This window comes from Netta rufina (genome assembly GCF_964035555.1).
Source record: "Netta rufina genome assembly, chromosome: 7".
NCBI classification, from domain to species: domain Eukaryota; kingdom Metazoa; phylum Chordata; class Aves; order Anseriformes; family Anatidae; genus Netta; species Netta rufina.
The window spans coordinates 22,300,520-22,324,485 of record NC_140130.1 but is presented as its reverse complement, the minus strand read 5'-3'; the positions used below and the strand labels follow the sequence as shown (position 1 = coordinate 22,324,485).

The 23,966-nt window shown below is 32.9% G+C and overlaps 1 protein-coding gene across 1 annotated transcript; it reads right to left on the bottom strand.

The window, feature by feature from the left end:
* Positions 1-20,704: 20,704 nt before the first annotated feature.
* Positions 20,705-21,634, bottom strand: LOC311211305 (heparan sulfate glucosamine 3-O-sulfotransferase 1-like; the record flags this gene model as incomplete). Its single annotated transcript, XM_084289944.1, has 1 exon — positions 20,705-21,634. One exon carries the CDS (start codon positions 21,632-21,634, stop codon positions 20,705-20,707), a length of 930 nt encoding a protein of 309 aa, XP_084146070.1.
* Between the last annotated feature and the right edge of the window lie 2,332 nt (positions 21,635-23,966).

Here is a 23,966-nt window from a genome sequence, read left to right as displayed (position 1 = left end):
GTAAAACAAACAAACAAACAAACCAAACCAAAACAAAACAACAAAAAACCAAACAAAAAACGCTTTCCTCTGAGTTTTCTGTGGCACATTGAACAACATGCAGAGAAGTAAGAGACCTACTGATTTTTATTTATTTATTTATTTTTAAGGTCAGAAGTACACTAAGTAGTTTTGTTAGAAGATATCCTACTGACATTAAACTAAACACCAGATTGTTCTATTCTTGTTCTTTGCTTGAATAAATTTTTCAGATGAGGCAAAACAATGTGTTTTAAGCCTCATGATTATTACCTTATAAAAAGAATCCAGATTTGTACCAAGAGTTTTCTCTCTTCTCCAAGGGCAGCTTATAGAGGAGCAGAAGCTAAAATAATGTGTGTATTTTCTGCAATGATTCCACTATGATATGGGGGTGGTCTCTCAAGGGGTCACACTCCAAATAATTTGTTCTTGTTGATAACGGTTCTTCAACTCCGTTTCTTAGGAATTTCCGCTAATCTTTGATGGGACCTAGAGACACTATTTCTTTCCACCACTAATACCTTTTGTGAGTATAGATGCAAGCACTGTTTATAATTGCATTTATCAGTTTAGTAGTTGTGAAAGTACTTTGAAGAATTAAACTAGATGACTAGAAAACTACTTGTTGTGATAGTAGTTTTGAGAATTAAACTAGATATGTCTTCCGTGTTTTCTGTTCATATTTAAAGATCATTTTAGACATGAAAGTTAAAGAACATATGCTTCCTGGCAGTGTTAAAGTTCTTCGTATAGTTGAATTCTATTTATTGGATCATCTGAGTAGATGTCTTAAAGATATTGAATTATTTGTGACTCAAATGACAGTTTAATTGGATTTTGCTCCTCAAATCTGCATTACATTAATGTCAGAGAATACAAAGTTTTTCTGTTCACTTTAGTGTCTTCAGAAAATTAAGTTCATATATATACATATATATATAAATAATTATTAATATATATATATATTTAAATACTTTTATTGTGAGAAACTGCTTTACGAATCCTAAGATCCTGGATCCAAACTGAACTTCTTGGGAAAAAGCAGAACTCAGCCAGTGAGTCTGCTTTCACATGAGCATAATGACCTTAACAAATATGAAAGTGCAGCAAATAAAGCTTCTGAGAGGACTTTTAATAACAGGAAGGCATTCTGCCAAGTTTAGATAAGAATGCTCTACATAGATATTCCTCCCCTCCCCCTATAAAAGCCAGTATGTAATTACTAGAACTGAACCTAGCAGCAGGAAGTAACATTTCAGAGTTTCAAAATGCAACTTGATTAGCCTTTCAATGTTAAAATTAAAGATGTGTGAGCTCAGAAAGGTGTGCCAGATCAGAAAACTCCCAGGTTTGCATTTTAAAAGAAAGAAAGAAAGAAAAATATATGTTTTGCTATTTTGTTTGCTATCATTAGTTTTTTTTAAAAAAAAAAAAAAAAAGGAAAAATAGAAAAAAAAATGTTAGGATAGCTTAAGCCTTGTAAGTTGGAACAGCGAGAGATTAGTGAGACTGAAAGACAGACAAGGAGAGGTTCATTTGTGTTTGCTATTAAACACGTATGAACAAAGTTCTTTGTATACAGAAAGCTGGGTGTCAGAGGCACAAAACCTGTGCTGTTATTCTGATTTGCATTTACACTGCAATTGACTTTGAGAAAGAGATAATTTTGTTTTGTTTATTTTTTATTTATTTATATATTATAAAGTATCCCTATATTTATATATGATAAACTTACCGTCTGTTTCCACAAGGTCTTTGGTTTTATTTGCTCTTTACCATAATCTTTTTAAATTTTAAGGTTCACACTAGTGGCCTGTTTCATATGTCTACTCACTTTGAGTAATATGTTACAATTTATTTTTTTTTTGTTTCCCTTAATAGTGTTTATAAAGAGCTCTGCACTATATATTCAGCCACTGAATTCCATGCTGTCACAGGTCTGATACTGCAAATAGTAATTCTGAAGACATATCCAGTCTGGATTACCATTTATGTAGAAATTATCACCATAGATGCATGTTAATACCAGAGGAGCTGTAGAAAATATTATGGTGTGACAATACTGCATTTTTACCGTCCAAACAGCATGAGCAGTTATAGTCCATGACCTACTCCCACAATGAATTTTTATTTGCTTGTGATGGATAGTGCATATATGGTCTGTGTATGTGGTGTATGCTGTCCAGAAAGAGAAGTACAGTATCTTTCTAGTATCTTTTACTGTCTTCATGCTAGAGGTTACTTGTATACTGATGTAAGTATTCTTTTACTATAAACACTGACTCTTTTACGTTATGTAAAAGTCAAAGAAAGATGTTCCAATAAGTGCGTTTTCTTTTTCCCACTACCTGAGTCAGTCATTAGCATTTTGTGTCAATTAGCAATAAATTATGTTAAAAAAAAATCTCTACAAAAAAATCAAAAATAAAAATAAAAAAATAAAAAAAAAATCAAAACATTTTTGCCTGTAATAATATTTAATTTCTTCAAATCTGGAGACAAAGCCCACAAAGAAGTTTAAGCTCATAAACTCTGCTGTACGTTGGTTCTGCTGCCAAGTTTCCTGAGGACATCCATGTGGTAGAGTTGGAGACAGCTGGGAATAGCTATTTCCAGACATTTATCTGGAGATACCTCCAATCAAGTTCCCATCCCTAGGTTAGGCCAAATCTTTGTCCTCTGAAGAACTAAGTTTGCACACATCTTCATGTGTACTTACTTGTACTCTTAGGAACTGCTTCTAAAGAACTTTCATTCTATGACAACTGTATTATGAGATTACGAGACTTAATATTCTGGAAATTTAATTCTCCACTGGTTTGCACCTTGTGTATTCATTTACACATATGCAAGGTGAAATTAAGTGTTAAATGAAAACCATCTAGTTTGGCAAAAAAAAAAAAAATGCATACTATTTGAACAGGTGCAAATTATTATGATTTAATAAATCATAAAAGGAGTAGAGAATTTAACACCGGCAAAATGAAGTGGTTTTGTCTGCTTGCTTTCCCATGATATGGAAAATATATCTTTTTCCCTGTCCTTATAACTATTAAAACCTCTATGTGCAACATCAGATGATACCAGCCAGTAGTCAACATATGAGTTCTGGTATTATCATCTTTCTCTTTCTTAAGATATTGAAAATCAGCACAGTAATGGTTCTTCAAATAAAATATTTTCATTTAAATGCTGACAGTTCAGTATAAGTACCAAAATTTTTGTCAAAATAATTTTGTGAGATAATGACCCACTAAACAGAAGTGGTCTCTTGTGGCTTCCAAAACTGATATTCACTGTATTCTGATTAGTAAATTGCACACTTTCCCCCCCCTATGTATTGCTTTAATGTAACAATATCAGTTTAGAAATTACACTTAGTGAAAGTAGGAATCACAGAATTTTTGAAGAGACATATGGGGGTCATCTAGTTCAAGCTCTTAATACATATTACAAAAAAAAAAAAGAGAGAGAGAGAAAACGACAGAGGGCATATATGTCATATATGTAAAGGAAATAAAAATAAGAGTCAAAGATGCAATAAAAGCACTGCTTGGAGTGTGAGATCGCTAAGGTCAAGTCCAGCTGAAGTTAAAACTAGTTAGGGACATAACATGTAGCTATGGTGGTAGCGAGTGGTGCTGAAAGGAAAATGTCAATGAAAAGCTTGAATCTGGTATTACTCTATTCCCAAAGATTTTCATTTGTCTGCAGTTGAGTAGGCAACAGCTTAAGCATTCTTGATTGCTACATTCTAAAAGCAAGGATTATTTTAATGAATCTAATACAACCACATATTATATTTAGTTGTTTTTCCATCTTCTTTTAATTTTAATATCATGTTCCATGTATGTCAGCAGGACCAGAAATGGATTTAAATACTTTTTAGTTTTCCTTATTCCACCTTTGTTGTTTATTATACCTGAAGTTATAATAGCACTGTACATCAGAGAGTTATAGAGTTGTTTGTTATCATCATGGCATACCCTGCAGTTATGTAAGTAGCATGTTTCCTGCTGATTCTAGTCTATAGCTCACGATACTTGATTTGGTTACAGCTAAATCAGTGAAACTGTGTGAATTTCCTTCAGGTAAGGATCTGACCCTCAAAAGATAAACAAACCCTGAACAAACTTTGGGTTGCTAGGTGATAACACATTAGCAGATTTTTATTTAATAAAATAAACAAAGTCATTCTCATATTTACAAAGTAATTCTTTCTATAAATTTTGATAAATACATACCTCAGTGAGATACTATTAATAAGGACAAAGGGTGTTTTATCCAATAACTAGTTCTAAACTGATTTTAACATTTTTATAGACTTAATACTTTATAGATTTATCAGAAGCCACAGCTGAATGTTTGTCAATAATATTAAACCATGAAACCTTTCAGCAATAAATATTCTGCCTTATATATAGGCAGATCTGCCTTATTATATAGAAGGTATTACATTAATTTCTCTCCTCCCAGCAAAAATGTTACCAGCAAAGACTGATTATTCCAGTATATACAGTTTAATAAGCCAGTTAAATATATAAAATAATAAAAAATTGTGATTTCCTAAATATTAGATGAAAAAGTTATTTTGAGAGTTGGTAGGTGTCTATGTTTATGATTTCTGGAGAGAAGCTTGAGGAGGCAAGCTTGAGGAGAAAAGCGTTGCAAGGCTTGACATTAAGACTTTACACAAAAATCAAATTTAAAATAGAGTCAGTTGCTGGCAATGTAATTATTTTTAAACAGTCAGAATAGCTCATTAAGGAGATACCATAAAGACTTTTTTCAGCAAGCACAGAGCAACTGACTTGAGTGACCACTTGATGTCATCCTGATGCCACAAAATTTGTCTAAAAGGTATACAAACTCTGATTCTATGAGAATGATTAACTTTCAGTGAACTTGTCTCATCTATGTTCCTATTTTTTTTCAGTCATCTGCAAACCTTTGATTATTTATTTACTTATTTTCTCCCTGAGGTCATGCATAATCTTCTTTAAGAAGCTTTTTCAAGAAACGCTTAGTCTCCATTTTCCTTGAAATAGCTGCAAAGTTCACAAGAAAATGTCTCTCACATTTATTCCTCACACAACTATGTTACTATGTTGATATAAACAGTTTTGTTAGTTTGGCCCAAATGTTCTATTAATGTTATATGAAAACATGGGGGGAAATTCTTTCAAGAGTTTGAGCAATGGTTGTACTTTTAAGATCATTTAGCTGTTATGCCAAATCTGTACTCTCTTTACAAAAAAAAATAAAAAAATAAAGAGAGCGAGAGAGACAGAGGGACAGAGAGGGACAGACAGACAGAGAACTGGATTCCCTTTGCCTAGTTTTCAAAATAGATTGTAAGATTTAAAGCAATAGATTGTAAGATTTAAAGCAAAGACTTGTGACAGCTGAAAGATACTTGTATGTTTTCATCTTGTGGAGATCTTTGTTCACTTATTATGAGCTCCGTTTAAGGGAAACAGGAAGATTTTCAGTCTTGAAAAAAGACTGGAACTAGATATGTCTGTAGCATAATTTGTGTTATTTTAAACAGATGTCTAAAATAGGTCAGATGAACTGTGTTCCAGAATTGGATATTTCTTACCATGCTGTATATTACTTCTTATCGAACATATCTAGACAGTAAACTCACGTGCAGGTTGCTACAACATAAGCATCTAAAGTTAGGTGAGATGAATCTCATCTTGGTCATTGATCACAGTTGCTCACAGCTGTCTTTTATTCTTTTACAGTTGCAGTCTTGTGAAATGAGACTGCTCCTATCTAGCATCTTTGTTCTGTAAATTGTTCTACATTCACTCCAGCAATAGTTCTATTACAGAGCCATAAGGCTTTTATTACCCTCAGTGATGGGTTTCATTAGATATTTATGCAATCAGTAGTCTGCCCTATGTTATGAAGTTTTACAATGGGACTATTTTGGAATGAATCTGCTAAAACCATTGTGCAGAAGAGTATGTTGGTGGTGGTGGTAGTTGTTTGGTTTGGATTGGTTTATTTTTTTAAATTCAGACAGCATTACATTTAACCGATGTAAAATCTTAGTGACTTTCCAGTCTGTGCTAATCCACATGGAGTTGTCATCTATCTAATGACAGTCTGCTTACTGTATGCTTACAGTAGCTGAATTATGTAAAATACATGCCTGTTCCTGCAGACAATATTAGCTGCCTTAAGACTGAATTTTGTTTAAGTAGTAGCTCTTTTGCATCATCCTAACTCAGAAAGAAAGCTCAGAAAAAGTGTAGGTGTAATTCTTACTATGGATTTTGCCTGAATATAGATGCAGATGAGAAACTGGAGGGAACTAATGAAGGCAGATAACCAGCTACCAATAGCATTTTTAATACCATATTGGTTATATCTATTTAGACATGCACGGTTACTTATCTGTCTACTTTTAATTTTATGTGTGGCTGATTGCCTTATAATTATGAACAATTCATCCTCACTACCTTTCCATGAAACAGGAACATTGCATTTTCTAAGAAGGGGGCAAAGTGTAGTTGTTCCAGACTATGTATATCTTATGCTTACTGGAATGCGAGTCTTTCCTTAGGGCACAATTCCATTCTTCTGATCAAAGCTCAGGGATTCATGGGGGTTTAAGTGACTTGTTCAAGACTGCACACAAAACAGAAGTCTTCCTATGTCAACATCGTTAACTATGTTAGAGCTATAAGGTTCCTAACTGCATAAACTGTTGAGCTGTTATGGCAAGATTTTGCTAGCATTGATGAATCTTACATTTAACCCTTTTAATACTTCAGTGATTTAAAGTACTATTCATCTATTAAGCAAAAAAGTTAAAAAAAAAAAAAAAAAAAAAAAAAACCTGGGCATATGTAAATTTAGCTAATTAAAGCTTTTAGATGACTTCAAATAATTAAATTTTACATGTACTGAATTAATAGAAATTTGAAATGAGATAAGATTTTCTTAGTTCATAGAAAGGAGAACAAAAGCAGAGGAATGATAAACTGGTGTATGAGAAGCAATATATGAGATGAAACTGATAAATTATCTTCTGATATGTTAATTAATTCCAGATAGAGAAGTTTGCAATAAGATGTTTATTGAGATTTTTAATAAAGTGAATTAAAAATTGAAAGGTAATCTGAGCGAAAGAATCCCCAGGAATCTTTTGAAAAAATAATGAGGAGTTTGAACATTTAAAGATTTTTTTTTTCCTAGGCATAGATCCTGACATTCAAATATACACATATTTGCATTTTAAATAGATACATCTGAAAAATCTACAGAGCCTACAGCCAGTACCATTTTTCCTTATACTTAAGTAGAAATAACAATTTTAAAAATACTTATTTGGAAATAAGTGCTCTTGCATTCACTAAAACATTCATATTTAATTCTATATTCTTTTCTGCCACCCAGAAAATCCTGTATTCCTGTTTGACACTGACAAGTAAAGGTAATACACTGACACAAAATTACTTGAATAAATCAGGTATTTTTGATTAAAACAGCATTAGTCAAAGAGACACAGTTAGCTAGCACTTCTTCAGATAAAAATAATGTTGATGCAATTTTTTTTTCTTTTGCTTTCCCACAGCAAGCATATGCAAGTACCTGCTGAGGGAAAAAAAAAAAAAAACAAAAAACAACAACAAACAAACAAACAAACAAAACCTATTGCTGTGGCAGAAATAAATGTAATTGTAGCAGTCAGCTCAGACTGCTAGTCATTCTAATTAAATGGGTGACACTTAGCTAAGATGTATCTTTAAAATACAATAACATTGACTATGGATTCACTATGGATTTAGGTTGTCCAAAAAATTATTTTATCAGCTTAACATCTGATTCAACATGCTTCGTTTTTAATGTTCATATTGTTATTTCTTATCATTAGAACCACATTGTATGAAGTAAGTGTAATTGAGAGATAATCCTTACAATGCAGAATATTTCTAAACCCAGGAGTATTCTGTTTGCCTAGCAGTGTATATTCAAATAGTGCACAGATTAATTTTGATAGGGAAAAAAAAAATCCAATACATTTAAAAATAACAGAGTAATGGATGCGATTCAATACATTTAAGTAATATATTTAAATAAAGTACATAAGAAACAGTACTGTGTTTAATTTTGTCTAATGTTCTCACACAATAGGTCAATTTTTTCTTTAATGTTTAATTCACCTTTTCTTTTCTCATTTAAAATGAAGTACTATTTAACATTTGTCCATTTTTCCTTAGCATCTAAGTAAATCTGCATCTTAGTGCAATAAATTTTAACTCTTTCTAGATGAAATATGAGTTTCATGAAAACTATAAAAGTATAGTTTTTATATAAACTATACATGACAGGAATACTTATAATGTTGAATTTTAATGTGTGGTTTGAAATTTTACTTAGTCCAGTTGAATGCTTGCATTGGGATCGTCTTCTTTCTTTCTCCCTTCTCAGACTTTCCCAGTATTTTTATTTTTGTCATTATAGAGAGACATTGTAGAGAGATCCGGGTTTATTTAAGAAATTTGGAAAAGAATCCATCTTCTGTTCCATTTTTCTCTATAAAGGATTATCAGACCTGAGTATACCACTACAGAGAACAGGATACCTATCCCCTGTAGAAGCTTTGCCTATAGCTTTGCCCTGTCTACACATTTCAGGGAACAGCCTAGGGAATAATACAATCTTTGTGATTATGTATGGGTAGGTGCTGCATTACGTATGTAAAGGATACTAAAAGTATCAGCACTGCTAACAGGAACAGCATTACATATGTAAAGGATATACATCAATAGAGGCATTGTGTGTGAAGGGAGTGGTGTTTTTTGTTTGTTTTTAAATTTTGTAGCATCACATAAAAAACTTGTCCCAATATTGCTTGCCTTTCCCTTTTGCTGTAATGATGGCAATATTTTCCTTGGTTAAACATGCATTCAATATAACTGCTGCTGAAGGAAGTCACAGTAAATTAACAGCTGGCTTGTAAGCCTGGAGTTTTGAAGAGAAAAATGCTCCTTCCTTTTTAAAAAAGCTTTGAAAATTTAGTTTCTCTTCAGTGATTTGATAACAGTGATTGAGATAGGATAAACTGAAATAGATATGAGTTGGATGGAGGCGAGGATAACGTCTGCCAGCATACACTGCTGATTTCTGAAGAAAAGAAGAACATTTCACATTGCAATTCATTTACAAAGTGCCAGAGTACAGGTATTTGGTTGAGGATAAACTAAAATGTTATGAAATTGCTGCTTCCTTCCACTAAAAACAAACTAACAACAACATCCATTTGTTAATGAGTGCTAATAAATACAAATTTGGTGTCATTTCCATCTATAAATGATTTACAGATTTGTAAATATAATTCATCAAGAAAACACACCTGCATTGACTATCAAGTCAGACTTTTATTAAATGAAGTAACTTATGCTTCATTCTAATAGGTAGCATGCCTGGAAGTATTGAAATGTGAATTTAGTTCTAACATAATTTAACTCATTTCTTGCACAAATACCTAGAAAAGCTTTATGGCTAAGTAATATCAGAATACACACAAAATATGAATAATCTGTGTCCAATGTGGCAGAGATTGAGATTGAAATATAGAGTTTCTGTTTAAAAAACATTGTACAAATCTTTTTAAATAGCATTTTTTATTATAAGGGAAAAAAAAAGAATAAAGAATAAAATGAATATGTCCCTGATTATTATTTAATAATATTTCCTAGATTAAAATGAAAAAGTAGGTATACAACATTATAAGTGACTACCACAAGACAAATTCAAATTAGCAGAGGAATCTGACTTTGAATTATCCCACTTATTATAAAATTGAATGAGAACCTGTTGAGTAGAGGTCGGCCCCTGTGTTGCATCATTTTTCTCTGATACTCATGAAGATCCAGATAGTTTTTCAAGTAATTAGCTAGAAAGAGGAGGAGCTCTCTCCAGCTTTGCCAGTTCCCACGTTTGAAGTGTAAGTCTCAGAGTAATTGCTCTTTTTCCCCCAAAGTTTCAGCTACTGGCAACTCGTGAATATATAAGTAAAGTATGTTGGCTTATTATTTTTTAATTAAAGAATATGCATTCCTGGTTGTAGAGAAAAGCCTGGATATATGACCCTAGAACACCGTGAAGACTTAAAAATGGAAGGTAAATTCAAACCAAATAGTTTAAAGAAACATATGATTTTTCTTTCAGTCTTACTGTTCTTTGGGAATGGCTTATTTTTTTCTAAGACACCTGGGGCAGCAGATGGTGCCAGCATACTGTTGAACTTAGTTATTTTCTTGCCTGTTTTTGCATAGTGTTGTGTCTCATGAGAGCCTGCTTTCATTCCTATGTCTAAGTGTAAAGCGCATTCTGACTTATCAAGAGTCTGAGAACAAGATGGCCTGGGCCATCATCTGGGCCATACATCTGGTGTATGTCTATATCCAGTTGCAAGTAAAGAAGATGTGATTGTTTTCCATTTATATGACTGAAATACATGATAAAAAGACATGAGATTAACTAAGAAAGTATTCCCGCATTAATAGTTTACCATGTTTGGTTCAGTCAGAAGGCCTGAAGAAAGTGTTATTACTCTATGCCTTTGAATTGTGATGAGGCACTTTTCATGCAGGCCAGGCAGGCTATGCAGAGCATGTGCTAGTATTGACCATTGGCTGTAATTCAAGGACCTGAGGCCAGTGTTGATGAAAATGAGAGTAATCACAATGCAAATCTTTGTGAAATGGCAGGCAGATTAAAGAAGTACATGCCATATATCAGGCAAAAAGCATAAATGATCTGTTGCCTGCAGCTGGATATCGTTGCAAGGGTTGATTAGCAGAAGGGAGTGTGACTGTTCACAATATTTTGGTATCCATCTCAGCTGCCTGTTAGTCTGTTGAAGATTTTTCAAGTTAATATTTAAAGGCGCAAGATGATTGCATCCTAAGTGCATGTTTGAGCTTCTGATGCCCTCTATTCGATTTCAGTCTTGATGGTCAGGAGAGAGAGATTTGGGGGCTGATGTCTTTTTGGAACAAGATAAGCTAAGACTGTGTGGTATCTTGTCTGGAGTGCTGGGTGTGTGGAATGTTTGCCTTCCAGAGTTACACGTATACTTCCAGAGTATATTTAAAATTTACTTTCTATGTGTAGCCAGAAAGCCTTATGCAGAAACATTCTAGCTGTAATTATTTCATTGTTAGTAGCTGTGATTTAAAGTAATGGACTGAGGAAGAAAGACCACTGTAATGTTGTAATTCTTACTAAAGAGTCATGAACCTTAAAAAAATTAAGTTGGCTTTTCAGCTTTCAGTGTTTTTGAGAATATTTAAGAGGCAAATATGCTTGCTTATTGCTTATTTTAAATAAGATATTAAATATGTCAGACAAGTAAGATTTTCATGCTCCTCACTTGTGAAATGTACAGAGGGCAAGCTATTAAACATGGAAAGACTTTTTTCCTAAAATTATCTGTATTACTATATTTGCATTTCATCTAGCTGTCTTAACAAGATTAGTAAGTCTGAATTCATCCTCACATCCAGTGAAATTCTGACAGGTTTACTTACCTTGAGAAGGATATGAGAACATATCTGAGGTCCCACAGAAGACACAGGTAATGTGAATAAAATATCAAAATCAAGCACGTTCAAACTTATGGTCCAGATCTCCAACTCAGTTCAAGCATGTCTGTTAGTGAGAGTTTTATCTGGTCAAAGGCTACAGTATCAGTCCTGCTTGTTTTCTTTATTTTCATCTTCCTATTAATAAGGTAATTTAGAAGTTTATTCAAATTTTTCTGTTGTAGTCTGTAATATGTGCAAATTGGTTATATATAACCTTATTAAACTTTTCAAACAGTATTATGCTTAAGTCAACTATGTAAAGTTAGGCACTTGCTAATCCATTACAGTTTAAAAAATACTGCTCCGCTGGCATTTCTTGGTATTCAGAAAACAAACAAACAAAAAACAACAACAAAAAAACCACTATTACATGTAAATGATTATCAATAAACAAAAAGAAATGGTCAGCAAACACAACTTTGAATCTGTAGCAATAAAAAAAACAACAAACAAACAACCTTTCAGTAGTTCAGATAAAAAACTTTCTAAATTAATTAAAATATTTTTTTTGTATTACAGTTAGTGCTGAAAATGTTACATATTTATTTTATGAACTGGTGGCTTAATCAGCACTGGAGCCATGTTGGAAAGTGTTAGAATATATTCTGTCATTTGGAACAGCTTTAGGCAATTATAGGCATAAACGTAATTACTGTGGTATTCCTTTTTAAAAATATTGGGATCAAGTTTGTGATGAATGAAAATGCAATGTGTTTTCCTGATGCCTTTTTGAATTGAATTAATCCAATATTAATTTATATTAGATGTGCCAGAAGCATCATCCTATTACTAATAAGTTAAAATAGACAGCAGGAAATGCAGGTCCCTTCCTAGCATTGCCAGAATGCATCTCTGTGTGTATCCAGCAATCTGGGTGATATGTTGACAGAATGAGGCCAGTGATGCAAATAAAGGAATTTTTCCTCCTTCTCTCCTTGCAGTAAATACACTCATTTATATATGAAGCAAGAGAATGCAGTTTATTGCTTGCCATTTACTAACTCACTGAGCAGTATTTCTATAGAAAAATCAAACTGAGAAACAGTTTCTATATTAGCATTGCTATCAAATGCTTAATTTCCACATTAGGTGATAAGAAAATGCATGTGTTAAGTGATAAGAGTATTTATGTTTCAGAACGTAAGGTTATTTCATCTGGCTTATCAGCAACCCAAGACTGAAGTAGCATTCTCTGCACATACACATAGGGGGCTAGATCCTCAGCTACAAATTAGAGTAGTTTTATAGTAGTCCTTATACCTGACTTAAATCAGAGCCACTTCACATTAGAGGAGCACATGAATCAATGCATCTGATAAATATCAAGTAAATATTTTTTCTAAAATGGAAGGTGAATATTTTTTCCTATCCTCCAAAAAATATTCTTAATCATTATGCTTGTTATTTATGTTAGGATTAGCTATTTTTTCTTAATTCCTTGCAAGTTTCTAGTCTGATTCTCTGACATCCTAACATGTGAGAGACAAAACATTAGTTTTTGAAAGCCATGGAATATGTTTCGGCTTTTGCTTTTCTCAAATAAAGAAGAATCAATTTAGGATTGAAACTATGTATTCCACGAATGAGAAAAGCCAGAATTCTTTCATAAATGGAAACTAAATCAAACCAAAAAACAACCAACACATGTAGGCTGTATAGAAAAAGAAGAAAGTCAAAGATAGTAGGTGACTGATAATGAAGATGTGCTTGTGTAAAATAAACATACGTGGGCTTTAATATTAATGTAAAGTAACATAATTCTGTTCCCCTTCATCATAACACACAGGTAATCAGGATAGGGAGTCATACAAGTATTTAACTGTATGCAATACTAGATGGATAAAAAGCAGTCAAGCACAAAGGAGTCTAGGAAGATAATGTACTTCTGTATTTTATAGTTTATTATATCTAGCATCTACAGAAAACTTGATTAGTATATTTCATTCATGCTTTTCTGAGTAGCTGTATCTGTTACTGTCTAGAATAATTCCCAGCTGTGACAACTGCATTTTTGGAAAAAAATAATAGACAACTAAGCACCTAGAAAATGAAATGGGGTTTCCAAAGTTAGTGAAATTTTGCAAAGATCTGTCCTGCAGGTGTGTGTGTGGGGGGGGGGGGGGGGGGGGGTGTAGGAGGGTGGAAGCATCTAACTGCTTTCCACACGTACACTGGAAAAAGACTATCGGATGTCTGTTTGCTGGATGAAGGAATCACTCTTTCCTGCCTATAGTTCAGCTTGCCTTCAGCAGGATCACTTGAGTGCATAGTTGTAGATTCTGCATGTTTTTGTTTTAGACAGTGTATTTTGCAAGCTGTGTATGATGCATGTGTATGGTTAACTATAGCATATGTTGTTTATGAGCTTTTAATCTTTCTTCACTCAAGGCAGCAATGCACCCCCTGCAGTTTAAAGTGTTCCTTCTGTGTCACTTGTCTTTCAGTTGTGGATTTGTGTCTTAGCAGAATATAGAAGAGGTATCTTCAATCTTCTTATGATAGTTGAACAGCATTTCAGGCTGACAATGCTTCTCAAATTAACAACACAACCTGTGCATCTACTAATCTACTAATTTTCAAGAAAGGATAACAAAACCAAACCAAACAAAAAAAATGCATTAACATTAAACTGTTATCAGTTATACAAAATACAAAATTGTTTGCTGGTGGGGAACGTGACAGGTAGAAATAGTATTTTTGATTCTAGTATGATAACTCTGCACTTTTAATGCAGTGCAGAAAACTGTTCTCATCCAATTTGCCTTAGGTTCCAAAGTTTCCAATTGCTGCAGCATTTGACCCAAGGCTAGCTATAATATGTTGAACCTGTCCCACAATATTGTGGTATTCTACAGTAAGATGAAATACAGTGTTTTGAAAATGTATATTCACATACCCCCTTAATACCATAATGATTGAAAATTAATTCAGGGATATACAATAACTACACAAATGCCTGGGGTAGCCTGTTACTTAGTCTTCTGTGTATCATTATCAGCTCAGTCATAATTTTCATTTAGAACTGTGCCATATTATGCAAACAAATATTTAGCAGAAGAGGACCTTCATTGTATGTTTTATTACTTTGTATTTGTCACTGTCTTACTTTTTCATGTTGAATGTTTGGATGGTACATTCCAATATGTGTATATATATATAAATATTTTTATATAGAAAATGTACAATGGATCAAAATGTTCACATCTGAAGAGTTAAACAATAATAAAAAAAAATATGATAAAGAAATCATAGCCAGTCCAAGTGGCAAAAGGATTCTTAGTTATCCATGCTTATATTACTTATATTACTGCCCTTTTATTTAATCAAATTTGCCCTTTGATCAGTGCTTTAGATTAACAATGTAAGAGTTTAAATTAACATTCTTCAGAATAAGAAAAATGATAACACGGTTGTATTATCTAATGAGGAAAGAGAAAGAGAAAATATAAAAAGATTATTTGTACCAGTTATACAAAATACAAAATTGTTTGACATTAGGAAATGTAACAAATAGAAATAGTATTGTTGCTTCTGGTATGATAACTCTGCTCTTTTTATTGCAGTATGACTCAAACCACCTTTTTATCTCAGAGGAAACAATATAAAAGCAAAGAAATATCCCTTGACAGAAAAGCTCTGTACCACTGGTAAAATGTTTACATTAAGATGTTTCTTATTAAATAGTTATAGTTTTTGTTTGTTTGTTTGTTTTTGTAACGGAAATAAAAGAACATATAATGTAAAAGTGTAAGACCATTTTGCATCAAAAAATAGACTTCATAGTATTAATTACATGTGTTAGCACAAAAGACATATTGCATGTATTATATAACATCTAATTTACTGGGAAAGTATGATTTATTTCAGCCTATTTTTAATCTGTTGTATTTTCCCTAACTTGCAGCTTCAACTTCAACATATGTTCATGCTTTGCAGTTCCACTCGTATCTTGGCTTCCAAAATGCTTTCAGGTATTGTGGTAAGCTCATGTCCCTGTTAATTAACCTTAAAAAAGGACAGTTCCTTTATGATCACAGAATGGTACTACAAAGTCTTTATTCACCATTGATTTTAACTTTTAATTTTGTTTTATAAAGTAGCAAAACAATTTAGTCACATTAAAGCAGGAAACAACTGAAGTGGGAACTGTTTTTTCAGTAACTAAATATTAGTTGCTAACCGTTGCTAATGATTAATGTGATAGGCAAATTATTATTGATTTAAATTCCAATGTGTCTATTTGTTTCTATGATAATATTCAAACTCTTTACAGAACTGAAGGATCAAATCCACAAGTATAAAAAATAACAGTCTATAGGAGCATAATCCTTAATTAAATAATTTAATTTTCTCTACAAGGAAATGTCATTTTAACTCTTACTGTAAATTATGCTGGGGCTTGCTCTCTTTTTTTTAACCATGCTTCTATAAAAAATAAATAATAACTTTTGGTTTTGACCACATAAACAAGAAATAATAAAGATTATGATGATATTCAAATTTTGTACAACTGACAAAAGCAATAAGCAATTAAGCTTGCTGCAAGCAACTAAACTTTTACATTTCTTTTTGATGTTCTTTGAAACATGTGAAGACTGAAAACTCTGTATCCAGATGTGCTTCCCTACAGTATTCAATCTAATCTTTCTTCAATACATTTTATAAGATTATCTATTGACTTTTTAACAAAGGGATGTTGAAAGTGTTGATTTTGTGTAGCAGTGTTCAGTGATTTGTACTATAAAGAGTCTACATTCTCTCTAAAGTTCTTAAAAATACTGCCTATGGATATTTTAAAAATGTCTCTGCTTTCGGAGGCAAGAAATTCCTTAAGAAGAATTGTAAATGTGCTATGCAGTGAAAGTGAAGACTTTCTACACAGGGCCTTAATAAAATAAATAAATAAAATAAATAAATAAAATGAATAGATATAGATAAATAAATATAAATATAAATTATATATGCAAATATAATAAAATAAATAGATATAGATATAATATAATAGATAAATAGATATAGATAAAATAAATAAATAAATAAAAACGGTAGTCCTCTTTCTAGTAAAATGTTGCCGGGGGAGTGATTTCTTTCTGATTTCTTTCAATAAGTAATACTATATATTTTTTTTTTGAGGGGAAAAAAACCTCTTAAGTTTCTCACCTTTTTTGTTTAGAGTACGCAGGAGTTAAAACAACAACAAAAAAACAATTAAGGTTAGCCTAATCTAGGAATTTACAACAGGTTGTGTGCTTTGCAATGTGACAAGGGCTTAACTAACCCTGCATAGTTAACTAACCCTAATGGCTGCAGTTGCTTGATAGTTGCTAGTTTCAGTTATAGTAGATTAAAGCAACCCTAATTATGGCATTTAAGCTAAAAGAGGAAAAGAATGGTATTTAACATTAAGGCTTAATATTTGTGGAATGCAAAACAATGTCAAAGAGCCACTCAATTCATCCTAATCTCTGCAGTGGTTTTACATATACGACTATCTATCTTGTTTCAGATGCTCTCAAGAACCTTTGAAGCAACTGCATGGTCTCTTTAAGCAACCTTCCCACATGAAACTTATTTCTCCAATAGCCTTCCAAGCATGAGATGTAAGTCCTTTGATGACCGTTTTGTTGAAGAAGAGTTTATGGTTTATTACTAATTGTGGAAACTCTTAAGATATGTTTGTCACTTTTTAAATTGAGAACTATCTAGTTAATAATTCATTCAAAGTTACAGTGAGCATGCAGTTCTTTACAAAATTTAACCAGCTTTTAATTCCATACACCAAAAATTGAGTAATTTTATGTAGAAAATAATTTCAGGATTTTATTTTTAAATATAGCTCAGTTGATATTCTATTAAGAGGATTTGATCCCTGTCATGAGAGGATGAGAGAAGGAAGGTTATCTTTCAAAAATAAGAATAGAGGCCAGGCCTGCATGAGATTTGTTCTTCAGATCACAAAATGGATAATTTTGATTGGAGCAGTTTTTAATGCTAAATAATAGTCTACTATATTCACTGAATTCTGTTATGCAGGTTAAGTTGCATCTGTGTAGATCATTTATCAAAAACTTCAGACAAGAATCTTGATTTATGAAAAACAAAACAAAATAACCAACCCCCCACCAAAATTATATTATGTGTAATACATGTCTTCTGGTATTAGTAAACTTTAAAGTGATCATCGAATTCATTCCACCAGCTGTGTCCTTCCCAACAATGCTGAGCAGAACTGAAGAGTGCTAATAAATCAAGTAGATATATGCATCATTAATCCATACAAATCAGCACTCCTTGAAATGTAAATTCCAGAAAGAGACCTGCATTTTCAAAGATGTATACAGCTTCTGTCAACTGGTGTTTCTGTATTCAACTCGCTTAAAGATTAGCTGTAAACTTCAGAGAAGAGAAAGACTTGATGCCTGCAAGTATAAATATAGAAAGACATTAGTCTATGAAAGTGAATGCGATATACAGATATGTGAAGTCTTCAGTTACTAGCAACTACCTGAAATCTTTGTTAAAGTACACATTGATTGGAAATTAGATTAAAAAAAAAAAAAAAAAAAAGGACAAAACCCAACCTTATTCAATACTATTAAAAGGAATAGTCATTGTAAAGAAGCAAAACATGAAAAATATAGCAAGTGTTGGAACATGTAAGAAACAGACAGAGATGCTGAAAGAAAAACTACAATCTATGATATAAACTACTGGTATGCTGCTACCCTCTGTCGTGTATTTCTGTATTAATTTCAGTGGACTGGATTTTTTTCCAATACTGAGATTGATCTGGAGAAAGGGAATCTGGATTTTATTATCAGATAAAAGTGTTGTGTCCACAAAACACAAAGTGCTGGTCAAATATAAAATCACCCTGCTGATTCAGAATTGTCCAGATTTTTTTTTTCTGGGTTAAGCTTTAATTTGACAAATGACAAATAAGGGATTATGCAACTGTAATTATTACAGTTCACCTATCCCCTGCCCTTGTAGAAGTGGTATAAGGCCAGTGTGAACATCCTGGTCCTTGGCTAATTTGAAAGAAATGAATTCAGATTTCCACACCTGATTCTGATCAACTTCGTACTTCTGAGTAGTGCCCAGACCTGATCAATATTAGTGATTAAGAAGCCACAACCTCAGAAAAAGTGGAAGAAATCAATAACATTTTTTTTTTATCTGTGGAAACCATAAATTTGCTTAATAATCATATTTCAGAAAGATAATTTCAAAGGTTAATTATATTGTAATGAAAAATTAACAAAAATTTATGTCAAATATACAAGTAGCAGAAGAATAAAATTCGCTGTACTATTTTTAACATTTTACGGTTCTTGAAGAAATATTTGATGAAAGCTCTTTCCATGTAACCTGGCTTGGTTTGATTCTGTCCAGCTTCAGTGGAAGGAGACTTCTACCATCTAAGTAATCCCCTAATAAAACGATCAGAAACCTAAAAATTAGTGGTGCTAGATCCATAGTGGGGATAGATCCATACCTTTTAGCCCATGAAGTGGAAGACTGAATCCAACATTGGGAACATATCCTGTGGGCTGCACAGTGGCTTAAATAGAAGAACAAAGAGATTCTGGATCTTCAACAGGATTATGTGGAATCTGATGCTGAGATACTTAGAATGGGCCCACACTACAGCTCACCAGTCCTGAGAAGCTTAAAGAGTAATGCACCTGAAGAATGCTTCTTCAATGGGGTGCACCAGGATTTCTGGATTGCAAGGTACAATTTCAAACAAGGATATCTGCTTGTATTTCTATATAGTTCTATTTGGCACTCCATTTAACATTTCAAGTTGATTTTCTTCTTTGGTATTGATCTATAATAAAATGGTTAACATGAAGAAGGAGAGCAGACTAGCACAATATTGTCAAACAAAGGTAATAAAAAGAAAAATTCCTAATGCAGGAGTATATATGGATGTCATTTTTATAAAGAAACTGAGTATGTCATCCTTAGCAAATGAACACAGTTTGAGATATACAAATATAAAAAGATGTTACTTTTAACTAAGCACATCCCATGACCTGCATTAGAAATGACAAAGAATACACCATGATTCGAAGAGCAGGCAAATCAATTTCATTTCCTTTTTAACGAGGTTCACTATGCAAATGGAGATATGTAAACCAAAGGTAGGTGAGAAACAGAGTAACTAGTCACAGAATACAAATGTGATTAATATCGTAGCATTGATGAAGAGCTGTCTTTTCCATTCAAGACATAACTTATCTAATCAAACATTTGTACAGCTGCTGTTATTTAATTTTTTGCATTCAAAAATTTATTTTTTTTTATTATACAGCGTAACAGTGTAAACTGAGGTTGCCTGGGTTAATTTCTTTACATTCAGATCTCTCACTTCTTAAAGCTTCTTCAAACAGTTTATATTCTTCCTTTGTTTGGAGATTTTTATTTTTACCAACTCAAGATACTAAGACTGTGGATTAATACAAACGATATACTGATGGGGAGCTTCTAGTTCACCTATTCAAAATCAAGGATGAAATAGATTCCTTTTATTATTAGTAGATTAAGAACTTTGACATATTAACAGAGGATGAATTATTTACTAGAGCCAATATGTATGCCCCTGTTGTAACATACAATTTAACTTGTATGAAAAATTCTAGAACTCAGTGCCACTAGCCTCATACCTGATATAAAAAAATACTAAGAACTAAAAATATGGAACAGTTAGAATTATACCATTTCAAATATATACATTTTTTACACTGTTAGAAGCAGTCATTTTTCCAAAACATCACAAATCTTGTAACAGATATATCTGAAGTAAGTCCACTCAAGTTAACATATTTGCATGATGGGAAAATGATCAAAATATGATTCTGCGATATGACCCAGAGTAATTATACAAATATGTGAAACTTATTTTTCTCAAAACAAAGGCTACCACTTTATGAGTTAATGGATATCTTATTCCAATGAAGCAAACAGTTCTCTCGGCTTTTGTATAACCAGTATGTTAAATTCTCATAATATGAATCTCTAGTTTGTTTCAGGCCCTTTTTAAGAAACATTGATTCCAAAATGCATTAATGCCAGTCAAAAGAGTGATTAACCATTCTGTAAAATTTTGCATTGTGCTCTCTGAAGTAAGAATAAAGTTGCTCTAAAACAGTGTTGTTAACAAGAGGATGGGGCCGCCCTTTGGATTCGTGTAAACATCTCTCTCTTCCATCACTTCGAATGCAATAGAATCCTTTAGTTTGGTTAAAATAAAAATTAGAAGACATAATTCGGGAAGGAAGATTTAGAAATCTTTCAACTTTTTGTAATTCAGGAAGAGGGTCCTTGATTAAAGTATTGCCATCCACTATGTGAATCTGATTCAAATTGAAATGTTTAAGCCACTTTTCCATATGAACATCATATAGACTTCTCTGAATAGCCTTGTATTTGGTATTAAGTGCTCCATTCTTAATAACAATATCTTCAAAAAGCTGAACAGGCTTGTGGCTCTCTACTCTGTTGTAATATACTTGGGTATAGTCAGATATAACTCTCTCAGTGGGATCTCTTAGAATGAGCAGCAGCTTAATGGAGCTATTCATGTCATGAATTCTTTCTGGAGCCTGTGGAGATGTAAAATAGCCTGGTGTTTTCTCAATTGTAATTTGATTTCCGTAAGAAAATGGCATCAGACTCCTATACCAGTCTAATCCTTTCACATAATTTTCATCCCAGTCAAAAAAGTGGACTTCTGTAGCTGCCACTACAATATTAGGATGAATATCCAACATTTCCAGTAAAGCCCTGGTCCCTCCTTTACGAACTCCTATGATAATGGTCTGAGGTATTCGTCGGCTTGTGCCAGGAGGTCTCACCTGTGCTGAATAGTGTTCGCTTTTATTGCTGAATAATCCTACCTGTGACTTCAGTGTTTCCAACAGTGGCCCATTTTCAACAGGAGCACCCTGAGTATGAGTCAGCAGAAGATAAGCTGACACCAGTAGGAAGGCCATATGGAGAGGAATAATTAGTTCAAGATAACGTTATGCTTGATTAATGAGAAAATAGGCAGGTAGCTTCTTGAGTTGTTTGGCGGAACCAGTGGTAAAGAGACAGCAACTTTCTGAAGCATCTGAAAAATAAAGTAAGACAAATCAGTATTTCTAAACCCATCACAAATTGTAAATGTAATTTACCATTCAATACACAAATCCAATCTGCAATTACAACAGAAAATTTATTTCATAGTTATATGTTATCTGTTTTCCCAGACTTTATTTCAGAGAAGAAGGAGGAGGAGGAACAGGAAGAGAAGAAAAAATAGGAAGAGAAGAAGGAAAAGAAGGAGGAGGAGGAGAACAACCACCACCACATTTTTCTCCTTGACCACGGGTGACCAATGAAGGACACTAAGCTTACAGCAACTTTTATTTCCTTAGGGAAGTACTGAGCCTAAGCAGAATTTTTTACCCAATTTTAAAGTCTTGACCAATTTGTGCTTGCTTTGATTTTGTTGGTTCTCTTCCTGCCATTTATATCATACCCAATATGACATTAATAATCATTCCAAAGCATTTTTGAAACAAAACACAGGTTAAGGCAAAATTTTGGAATCTGAGCCCTTCAGAGCAGAGGACTAATAGTATTATAAAGCAATAGTGCAGTGCCTTTGTTGGATTGATGCGAAAAAAATCATCACAACGGCATATTTGCAGCTATCAAAGTGCTGTGAAGCGTAGTCGCTTAAGTGTTGGGAAAATCTTGGCAAAACCAAATATTTAGGTACAATTCTGCATTTTCTCCAAAGCCACATGCAAGAAATACCTAGATACTTTCTGGTCACCTAAAAATGTTTGCAGGGAAGCAAGGCTGGTTGGAACTGGAAACATTTTTCTTAATCCATTTAGTATTCAATCATGTTAAGGAAGTGATGAATGTTAAACATCCTAAAATTTGAAACAAACAAGCAAAAAGTTCTAGGCTTTTTTTTTTTTTTGTCTCCATCCCTGAAAAATCTTACAGAACAAATCCTCATTAAGAAGATTCTTGTCCTATTTCTGAGCAAATATAACATTTTAAAGATTGCAGGTTAAATCTATTTCCTTAACTTTTTTTCAGTGTGCTTTCACACAGTGAAGCAGCAGCCAATAAAAATAGCTGGTTTTTGATTCTATTTGAATTATGGCTCATATTGTAAAGTAGTCTCAGAAATACTACAACTTTAGCTCCTTCTTTGGTTCCACTGTCAATCTCTTTCTTTTTCTGAATATATTGGTCACAGTTTTGGCCTCTTAGAAATAACCTTAAAGAGCACAGTCAATTCCCATTTGTCATGGCTCTGAGGAGCTCTTAGTGTTTCTATTCAAAAATTGTTTACCTTCAGTCTTAATTTACAGACTTAAAAATGTAATATAAGAACATTTTTGATAATAACAATTTAGGCAAGATTCATTGAATCTATGTTCTAAATCTTATTACAACCTGCTCCATTGTCCTTTATAACTAGGGAATAACTCTTTTTGTAGGCCTGATTGAACTCTAAACTCATGCATAGATAGCAAGCATTAACCCTTTAATTTTAAGGCTGCTATTTTAAAAATAATCATTTATTAAATATTGGAAAAGCCCAGATATAGTTGGATTTTTAATCAGAAACTAAAATAAATAAATAAATAACAACAACAACAAACTCCTTTACCTACATGAAAGAAAATTTGATTTTAAAAGTCATAGCCTTTTTACTAAGAACTTCACATAGACATTCTACTTAGGGTTCTCAAGAGCAGAGAATGAAGGAATGCAAGCATTTCTATGGAAATTACAGAATGGAAGAACAGCTACATTTATACAAAAAACATTTGTAGTTATTTTTTCAGAACAACTGATCTTTTGGATGGTGAATTTGAGAAACAATAAATGTGCTTTTTAGAGCTGCTGAGGAATCAAAATGCATTTTGCTATAAGTGACAGCTAATATCTGTTGGTTTTGAAAAGCTCTCATAGTCTATACAACACTGAACATGCAATTTGAGGCATCAAAACCCAGTTGATGCCAAAAATATTGGCCTTCAAATTTCATGCAAGTTTGCAAGCAGTGACTCTGTTACATAAATTCTGGTCATTTGGTGAATTCACAATTTGTTGATTCACAAGGTTCCTTAACTGCCTATCTAGAGTAAGGATAGGGCTATGCATAAGATGTTGGAACCAATTTCTCTCTTATCTGATGTAGGAGTCTATGGCAATATTGCCACTTTCCTGGCCTATGATCATAATAGGCTGGGATTTGGGATCATGGCACAAGGGACGAGGGAACGGTTAATCTTTCTTTTAACCTGTTTCAAA